Below are 10,118 nucleotides of genomic sequence, written 5' to 3' on the forward strand. Positions count from 1 at the left end.
TGGGAGCCGAACTCCACTGACACAGCTTGTCTTCCTTTTGTGCAGATGAAGAAGCTGGCAAGAAGGCACCAGCAGCAGCAGGAACAGCAGAATTCACAGCGGCTGGGGCAAGGTGTGTGTGTGTGTGTGTGTGTGTGTGTGTGTGTGTGTGTGTGTGTGTGTGTGTGTGTGTGTGTGTGTGTGTGTGTGTGTATGGGGTCTCTCAGGGCTGCAGGGGTAAGAGGACCATAGTGTAAGGTCATACCAAGCCAAGCAGAAGCTTCTTCTGTTGGGAAAAAATGGAGACGGGGGGGGGGGGGGGGGGCGGGGGGTGTGACACAACCAGAATGAATACATTTATCAAGGGCCCTGTTTCCCTGAACCTCAGTCCCTAGAAACAAGAAGACAAATTGCAGGTCAGTTCTGTCCAGCTTAGAGTCTGCTCAGCAGCACCTCTCCTGAAAGGAGGTATGCACTGAGAATATTAGGAAGCTTAAAAAGATAAGGAAGGCTCCTGAGCAGGATCTACAATAGCTGCCTTTTAAAAAGTGTTAAGGGTGTTTGGGACCCAGCCCTAAATTCAGAAGTGAACATAAGATTTAAGGACTTACTGTTGGAAGGAATGCTAGTAACCATATACTCCAGTGCCTCTTAACCCAAGGTTTATGAACTTGTTTTAAATTTTTAAAAAATGATTTCAGTATAATTAAAAAACCAATCCTGTGCATTCAAAAACATTATTAGAAAGGTTTCATGAGATTGTTAAAGGAGGAATCGTATAAAAAAGGTTGAGAATCCATGATCTCATCAAACTCCAGTCCTCTATTTTATATTTGAAGAAAATGGGATGCAGAGGAGAAAAAACCTTCATGGACCCATAGCTAGGAAGTAGCAAAGCTAGAATTCAAGCCCCATAGAATCCAAAACTCAATGCTCTTGCTCCTTTCCTTCCCTGATTGGTTCTGTGGTATCCAAAGCTGAGGGATGGATATTTTGATGTTCTAGTGAGAGCTGGGAGAGTTTTGTAAAGTGATCCACACTATCAGGACTTGAAGGATGGCTAACTATGATAGGTGAATTTAATCAGGAGAAATGTAAAATCTTACACTTGGATCCAAGTAATCAACCACCTAAATATGGGATGAAGTGAGCAAGGGAGACATAGCTGGACAATATTTTCCTTGAAAAAATCTGGGAGTTTTAATAAATTGCAAAATTACTGTAAGTCAGTAATATAATGCAGCATCCGAGAAAGCCTCTGTGACAGGCTACCTTGATAAAAATTGGGGTGGGGGAGGGGCCGGTGGCATCTAGAAGAAGGGAAAGGAAAGTCTTCTGCCCTGGTTAGGCCCTAGCTGGAGTACTGGGCTACATGCTGGGTCACATTTTAGAAAAAACATTGACAATCCAGAGCGCGTCCAGAAGAGGTTGCCAGGACTGGAGACTAGGCCAAATGAGAGTTAGATCTATAAGGAGCATCACAAGTAGCTTCGACTAGCTGAAGGGCTTTCCAAAGACAGATTAGACTTCTTGGTCCCAGAAAGTAGGACCGGGGCAGAAGTTGTGGGGGATTTAGGCTCCAAATTAGGGAAATTACCAACTGGAGTTACCCAGGCCAAAGAGAACTCCATCTCTGGGAGCTCTTCCGGTGGAGCTGGCCAGATGCTTATCAGAGGGGACGCAGAGGGCATGCTGCTTAACAGAGATTGAACCCCAAAGTGCCTTTCGCCTCTGAGATCCCATGTCTGCAGGGTCAGGGAAACTCTTCTTGTTACACAGCTCTGAGAAAGGAGCTGAAGCTCTTGTCTGAGTGGAGTTATGGATCTCCAGAAGGTTGGACTACTCTCATGAGGATGACCATCCATGGTGCTCTCCTCTCTGTCCTCCCTGAATTGTGCCCCTGGGTAGGGCCCCCCCAAAATAGTAAGCGCCTTATATGTGTCAAACATGATTACACTGGATGATGTGAAGTCAGAATCTCCTGCCCCCAGTAAGCTGGCGAAATGCCTAAGTATTCTCCCCTGGCTTCTTGCTGACAGTGGGGTTCCGTCTGGTCCCAGGGTCCCCTGGGGATATCTGGGGATGGGGGAGGGCAGCGAAGGACCTTCTCCTGTCCCCACAGAGGTCCTGTCTAATCGGATGGAAGGAATGATGGCGTCGTACACACCACTGGCCCCACCCCAACAGCCCATTGTCGCCATGGAACAGAACACCTATGGTAGCAGCGACCCTTTCCAGCAGGGCCTTACACCTCCTCAAATGCCAGGTGACCACATGAACCCCTATGGTAAGCCACCGGCCCCACTGCCCCATGGCCCCAGGGTACCCCAGCCCCCAAAAGGCCCCAGGCTCCTTGTCCTCCTTTTCTGGGGTTCCTGGTCCCCCACATGTCTGTGCTCCCCAGAGCCCGCCAGCCCCTTGTGCCTTCATTTCTCATGGCTCTGGCCTCTCCCCATAAGGGTCCGCCCCCACCCCTTTCTTCGTGCCCTTATACCCTAAAACCTTAGGGTTCAGGGCCCCATAGTCCTCCCTTTGGGCCCTTCTGCCTCGAGGCTCCAGCCTCTCTCTAGATCTTAGGAAGAGAAGTTGTTTGGTGCTTGCAGCTGCTGCTAGCTTCTGTGCATCATCCCGGAGTGCTCTGTGGCTGAGGCTCAGGAAAAGAATCGGAGTCCTCTCCCTTCTTCTCCCAGCCCAGCCTCACATATCACCTGGGGGCAGAAATCAGGAGTGCCAGGGGCCGGCCCCCTTCAGTCAGCAGTCCATAAGTCAGAGCCAGCCGCCTCCTGAGGGCGGTAAAACCGGCCCTGGCCCTCTCCCAGCCCTGCGCGGCCTCCCCTGGCACCCGGCTCTGGGGGCTTCCTCGGGGCTGGAGGCTTGAACCTGGCACTTTGGAGGAGGATTGGGAGGCCACAAGGAGATAAAAGAGGGGTGGGGGGGTGAGGGGCAGGCTGAGCTCTCCCCTCAGGGAGCTGCAGGCCAGGAGCCTGGGGGGCGGGCCGGCCCCCTCCTCTCTGCGCAGAGGGGTGACCGGCCGTGGTTCTGGGCTTGCTGGGGAGGGGCCCCTCGGGCCAAGGTCCAGGGCTCTGACCCCGTGTCTGCTCCTCAGGAAACGACTCCATTTTCCACGACATTGACAGCGATACCTCCTTAACGAGCCTGAGCGACTGCTTCCTGGGCTCCTCCGACGTGGGCTCCCTCCAGGCGCGAGTAGGAAACCCCATCGACAGGCTCTACTCCATGCAGAGTTCCTACTTCGCCTCCTGAGAGAGAAGGGAGCCCCAGGCTGGCCGGAGGGCCGAGGAGCTGGGCGGCCAGCCGCGCTGCCCACACAGACTCACAGCCATGTCCCGGCGGGCCCCCGGCCGCTGTGGCTCCTGCAGCTCCGGCCCGGCCCCGGAGGCCCGGGGCCTGCGCCCGACTCCTGGGGCTCCCGCTGGGCTGCCCCGAACACAAGCCCGCAGCAGCCCGGGCCGCGGGGCTTCGTTGCAGATAGAGACCCAAGGAACCCCAGGCGGGGCACTCGGACAGCCTGGCTCCCGCCCCTCTGCCTCCCCTCCCTCCGCCCCTCCCAGGGGCTTCCTCCTCCTCCTCCTCCTCCCGTCGTCCTCGTCCTCCTGTTCCCAGTCTTTTTTTGGAAGCTTAAATTCGATATATTTTTTTAAACCCCCTCCCCTCATGAACGACCCCCGCCGTGGCCCCGCCCCCAGCAAGGGCCCTGCCCCCAGAGCACCCCTTCCCCGGCAGAGGCCCCGCCCCTCACTGCATGCCCCAGAACTCTTACTGTGGACAAGTTGCCAGTCAGCCTGGGAGAAGTGAACGTCTCCGTCCGCGGCTCGCGTTCCCCTCTCTCCTTCCTCCCCGCCTCCCCCGCCAGGGTCAGGCTGCCAGGGCAGACGCGCCCGCTGGGAGTCTGGGCTCCTGTGGAGACCCCCGGGCTCCTCTAAGGCTGCCCCTGGGGGCGGGACGGCGATGGGAGGCGGGCGTTTCACAGGTGCGCCTCCCTCCCCTCCCTCCCCCCTCCTCCCTTAGAAGGGGCCGGCCTGTTTCCCGAGGGGCAGCGTGTGCCTTAGGCGCTGGCACAGCTCTGCAGAACGTTAGAACGGACCTAAGGAGCCCTGTCCGGCCGGCCGCCCCCTTACAGAGGAGGAGCCAGGCCCAGAGATGGCAACGAGGCCGTTTAGGGAGGGAGTGGCCCCGGGCCCTAGATTCCCTGCACCCCCTCCTCGGTCCCCGGGGTTAGGGAGGGGAGAGGGGGTCCCTGGGACTTGTCCATGTGTGGGCAGCGCCGCAGGACAGGACACGGGAGGGAGGAGTGGAGGCCTGCGGCCCGGGCCGAGGGGACGGAGGGCCAGCACGGCCCCCCCAAGGGACACAGCTTTTCCTCCAATTTCCCTTCTCCCTGCAGCTCTCCTGGTTCTCTCCCAGTGTACAGGCCTGCACCGGACTGCGGGCCCCTAGGGAGGAGTACCCCAGCTGGGAAGGACCCTGGGAGCCACACAGAGAGAACGGTGACCTCGCCCTCACAGCCCACCTTTCCCCAGCAGGGAGGGGAATCCGAGATTCCCGGCAAGGGCCCGTGGGGGGGCAGACAGCGCTCCTTCCCATCGCCTCCGCCTGGGGCCAGCGAGGGCCGCTCAGGGGCCCTGCAGCCATGACCCAGTAGCAGTCCCCTTTTTCACTGACTTCTTCCCGCCTGGCGGGAGAGAGTGCTAGAGAAGGAAGAAGTAGATCTGCGGCTTGGGTATCCTACAGACAAGGACAGAGAAGGAAGAGCCAGGACAAAGAAAGGGGCACATTCTTTAGGAAGAAACCCCGGGGACAGGGAGAAATCTGGATCGCGGAACCTCAGAACTGGGAGGGACTTCGAAGGACCTCCAGTCCAACTCCTTTCCGAATGGGAATTCCCCACTTCACTACCTCCTAATTAGGACATTTTTCTTTAAATTTTCCTCTTTGCAATTTCTGCCCAGTGCTCTTAGTTCTAGTGCCAAACGGAGAATCCAATTCCTCTTCCAGTGAGAGCACTCCAAGTACTTGAAAATGGCAATTGTATTCCCTTCTTCTTCCCCTTCCCCAAGCCTTCTTCAGACTAAATATCACCTGTTCTTTCAGTGGATCCTTACCTGGCACGATCCCCTCAGCGTCCTGGGCACTGTTCTCTGAATTTGCTCGTCAGTGACTCTCCTAAAACGGGGCATTCTGAACGGGACCCAGTGCCCGCGTCTGGCCACAGCAGGGGGCTAGGACTCCTCCCTCTTTTTTCAAGCCGGCTTCTCTTTATGCAGCCTCAGAATGAATTAGCCATATTGTCCAAGAGTCCAATAAACCAAACCCCACCACTTACACACACACACACACACACACACACACACACACACACAGCCAATTGGGATTTTTTTTTCTCCCAGGAAAGACCTTTACATTTCTATTAAATTTCATTTTATCAGATTTGACTCAGTGTTCCAGGTTTTTGAGATTTTTTTGGATGTTGATTCTGGGATACAGGCTTACCTCTCCCTCCCAACTGTGCCAGTTTTCTCTTCTGTTAACTCATTCAGATCATTGATAAAAATGGCAAATGGCATGGGACCAAGGACAGAGCTCAAGAATATTCCACTAGGGACCTCTCTCCAGGCTGACATCCATTAGTGATGATTCTTTGGGTTTTGTTGTTATTCAACGGTTTACTAGCATCCAATCTTTGTCAAATGTTTGGGGGGAAATCCAGGTAAGGTATACTTGTAGCATTTCCTTGATCCACCCATCTCCTAACTCTGTAAAACAAAGAAAAGAAAGCGAGGTGAGTCAGATATGATCTATTTTTGATCATTCCTTGCTGATTCATTTTCTAAAAGCTCAATTCAAGCAAGCACTGGGGATACAAAGAAAGAAAATAAACAGTTCTTGCCTTCATGGTACTTAATTTTTTAGCAGCTCATGGACCAATTTTTTTAGTAATATATTCTAAAATTTGGCCAGCAATTAAATTTAATATTACTGCCCCAAATCCTAACTTTTTCCCTTAAAAAAAGAAAATATTTCCTTATCTCCAGACCTGTGTAAAAACTCAGCAATGACTCAATAATTCTATCTCCAGGAATCCTAAAATGTAGATCTTCTGGGTCTCATAATTTGAACCCAAGGAGAGCAGCAAGATAACTCCTTTTTTTTTTTTAATTAGTATTATCTTGGTTTTATATCACCTTCATTTCTGAATATATCCCTCCTTACTCCCTTACACAGTAAGCCAGGCTTTGAAACAAGGAATAAAAGAGAGGAGGGGAAAAGCAATTCTATAGAACTAATCAAGTTACTAACCTATTCTAACAGTATTTAAAAGGACTGAGCCTGGAATCTGGAAAACCTGAGTTCAAATCTAGCCTCAAATACTTAACTAGCTGCGTGATCTTGAGCAAGCCACTTCTCTCCTCTGTCTGCCTCTACTATAAAATGGATATTACAGCACCTACCTCTCAGGGCTGTTGTTAGAATCAAATGAGATATTTGTATTATCTAATTAGTACAGCTCCCAGCACTACCAGGTGCTTAATAAGTGCTTGTTTCTTCCATAATCTTCCCAGTTCAGCTAAAGAGAGGAGGTGAATTTGTTTTTCTAGAATTAAGTTTGGCCATCATAATTGCACCATTTTTTGCAATTTTATTCTATAGCTAGGGACTCTGACCAGCCTGCTTTTCCTCAGCTCCAATTCCCTGGTAACCATTTTTGTCAAACTCTAGGTCATTATTCTTGGTAAGAAAAAAGCAGTAATGTTCCCATCATTCTTTCCTGAGCAGACTTGGTTCCCATCCCATCCCAAATTTTCATGCTCCCAATACAGCTTTTTAGAAAGCCCTCACTCTTTTTCTGTTGTCCTCTGCTTTCGTCAGCAGCTTCAGCTCATTTGGGGCTTTAAGGCTTGGGATCCTGTTCCTACCCAATTGTGTTACTCTTTTGCCTTCATTCTGAGCACCAAACTACTAAGAGTATCACACTTCTATCTTCTATACAGTTTTTTTTTTTTTTTTTTTTTTAATGTAAGGTAGTGTCTGAGTTCCCTATTCATCCACATTGGTCTCTGGATGATTTCTTTTCTCCCTCATTAAAATATTTTTTGTCTTTAAAGTAGCTTAGCTTTGTTAGCTACTCACCCTTCCTTGAGGGTTTGCCAGATCAAATCTGTTCGGGAGCCTGGAGTCACTTTTATATCTTTTGAATATAAACTAGGGGAAACTTCAGAACATCAGAATGCTCCCTAAAATAGGACTTAAAGGGTTAAGTGGTCCAACTCCCTCACTTTACCAACGAGAAGGCAGCCTGGGTGACCTGGGTAAGGGCACCTTACCTGCTCTTCAGCCTCTGCCCAGGGACGTAGCCCATAAGTGACCTCAGAGTCCATGGGAGTGGGGGACATCTTTCACCGTGCTAAGGGTCTCATTCTTGTCCAAATTTGGGCTGAGCCCTGCTTCCCGAGGATAAACGCATGGATGAGAATCAAAGTGTGGTCAGGCGAAGAGATCCCTCAGTCTCAGGCTCAGCGTTCTCCATTTACAGAGGAAGATGCTGAGAATTTGTCCAAGATCAGATACCTAGTTGGTAGTAAGTAGACCCTTGTCTCCTGACTCAAACTCCAGTGCCTTTTCCACCTCATTATGGTGTCTAATGATCACCTAATACAGGCTCAGTGTTTCCATAGGTATTTCAGGGGATGGAGAGTCAGGATTTTGCCCTTACAGGTGCATGGCCTAGTTGGGAAAGCAAGACCTCCCTCTATGAAATGATTACAAGATGGGAAGTCTTGGTGAGCTGTGCAATGAGGGGAGGACGGGAATGGTCAGGGAAGACTTTGTGAAGAGCGGGAGGTGGGACTTTAGAAGGCCTTGAGAGCAGGGGTGTTTAGGATGGGGGGGACTGAGGGGAACAGAGAGAAATGAGCCTGGCCAGTGTGGGGGGCACTGGGGAAGTTGGCCGGCTGCACTAAGGAGTGGTGGGAGAGGAAGCAGAGGGAAAGTGGAGCCTGGACCTCATTTTGTCTGTCTCTAGCACCTTGACATAGGGGGACTGGGGGGAGAAGCCACTTGCCGTTTCTTCCTCCTCCTGTGTCCCCACAAGAGGAGGAGCCTGAGAACTTTAGTAAGGATGGGAGGGTGGTGGCCGCTGGTGCCTTAGGGAATCTACTTTGTACTTTAGCTAACTGCCACTTTCTGATGGCCCCAGTAGCTGGTCATCCGAGCCCCGCCAGGTGGAGACTGGGGTGGCCAATGTCCATCGTCTTCCTAAAGAGGAAGGGGAAGGGAAGTTAAAGCGATTGGCCCTCTTGCCTGGCTTCTCACTTGTCCCACCTCATCCCCACCTTGCCTCTGATGCTCAGACCAAGGCATCTCTCAAGTACCTCCCTGACCCACCTCCAAACAAGGTTCTGCCCACCTATCCAGGGCCCAGAGAATGGGGAGCAGGCTGGTTTCTCCCAGAGTTGACTGGGGCCGAGATCTGAGACTCCCCGGAGGCAGGAGGACCAATTGGAGGAGGGGACAGAACCACCCTGGCTGTGAGGGCAGGAACACATGCACACACTTAAACATCACCACAAACGCCCATTGCCATCCTCAGACACCCCACTGCACAGACGTACTCACAGATAGGCCTGATGGGCTAAATCAGTGACTGCAAAGGGACTCAGTTACTTAGGACTTTGGGAACTCTGATTTTCAGGAGGCCGCCTTGCTGTGTCCTGTGGCTGTGCCCATCTTTTCCCTTCTCCTTGGCTTTTATTTTTCTCTTTCCTTTTCTCTGCGTCCGCCTCCATCTCTGTCACTCGTTCTCTCATATCCATCTGTTCCTTTTTCCTTCTGTCCTGTCTCTGTGTCTCAGGTGTTCCTGTGTACCTTGTAGCTGAGGTGACGCTGTTGTTTAACTTGTACAGAATCTCACTGCCCACACCCCCTACCCTAAAGCCTTGCTCCCCAACCCCTCTCTGGTGTGCATAGGCTGACATTTTTATTTAATAACTCGTCATTGTTAAGTTATTTATTAGCGTTTACAACGTCCTTTTGCCACTCTCTCCCTCCATCTCCCCTTCCTTCTCCCACTCCAACCCCCGGCCCTCCCAGTCCAGCCGGGTAACAGTGTCTGGGCCAGGAGGCCCTCAAGCTCATAACCTCTCGCTTCTCCCCACAAAAAGAAAAAAAAGAAAATGGAAAAAAGACAACACTTCAGTATATTTGTAAATAAACCAACCTGTACACGCATCTTGTATGTCTGTTTGGGAAGTCGGGGTGGGGGCCAACAAAAAAGAGTGTCTAAATCAGGAAAGACCAGCCTTTCATCATGGAAGACCAGAACAATTCTGTCTTTGTGTTGTGGGGAGGGGGTGGGAGAGAGAATAGAACGCCCCTTCATCATGAAAAATAAAAATCTCCACAGGTCAAAGAATCCCCCATTTCCCAAGGGTATGGAGGGTCTTCCCATGAGCTTCGATACAAGTGGGCTCCTACTCCTTCCCTGGCCCAGCGTTCCCATCATCACAAGAAGAACAAATAACACGGCAGCTTCTCCCATTGTGATCCCTGGCTACTACTGAAGGCGTGTGGCTCCTGAAGCAGTGCAGAGGACTCTGGGGAAGCGACCCTCCTCGGCCTGGTCTTTCCAAACCAGACCCAGAGCACTCCTCCCTTTGTGACAAGAGCACTCGGGAACTCCCCTGGTTGCTTATGGCACCATCACCTGTGACCTGGCCCAGGAAACCACAAGGAAGCATGTCAGTGAGCCCAGTAAAGGCAGCACTGGGCCCCCAGGCAGCCCTGCTTCTGGGCCCCCAGAAGTTGTGAGACTGCAGCACGTTTCTCCCTCCCTCTCCTCCTCCCTTCCACCTATTGCCTAGAAATAGTCTGGTGTGTGTGTGTGTGTGTGTGTGTGTGTGTGTGTGTGTGTGTGTGTGTGGTGTGTGTGGGTGAGTGTGTGTGTGTGTGTGTGGTGTGTGTGTGAGAGTGTGTGTGTGTGAGTGAGTGTGTGTGTATGTGAGTGTGTGTGGTGTGTGTGTGTGAGTGTGTGAGAGTGTGTGTGTATGTGAGTTTGTGTGTGAGAGTGTGTGTGTGTGAGTGAGTGTGTGAGTGTGTGGTGGTGTGTGTGTGTGTGGTGTGTG

The 10,118-nt window shown here is 51.7% G+C and overlaps 1 protein-coding gene across 2 annotated transcripts in view; it reads left to right on the forward strand.

Annotated features, from left to right (window-relative positions):
* The window catches only part of LMX1B (LIM homeobox transcription factor 1 beta), a 169,876-nt gene extending 162,015 nt beyond the window's left edge, over positions 1–7,861 (forward strand). The window contains exons 6-8 of one of the 2 annotated variants that reach the window (XM_074293114.1): positions 46–116; positions 2,076–2,245; positions 3,086–7,861. In XM_074293114.1, coding sequence (XP_074149215.1) covers positions 46–116; positions 2,076–2,245; positions 3,086–3,243 — 399 coding nt within the window. In that variant the 3' untranslated portion in view covers positions 3,244–7,861. Of the gene's footprint in view, positions 1–45; positions 117–2,075; positions 2,267–3,085 lie in introns of both variants that reach the window. The other variant, XM_074293113.1, reaches the window with a different exon arrangement.
* Positions 7,862–10,118: the final 2,257 nt, after the last annotated feature.

The sequence above is a fragment of the Sminthopsis crassicaudata genome, chromosome 2 (assembly GCF_048593235.1).
Source record: "Sminthopsis crassicaudata isolate SCR6 chromosome 2, ASM4859323v1, whole genome shotgun sequence".
Taxonomy (NCBI): Eukaryota; Metazoa; Chordata; class Mammalia; order Dasyuromorphia; family Dasyuridae; genus Sminthopsis; species Sminthopsis crassicaudata.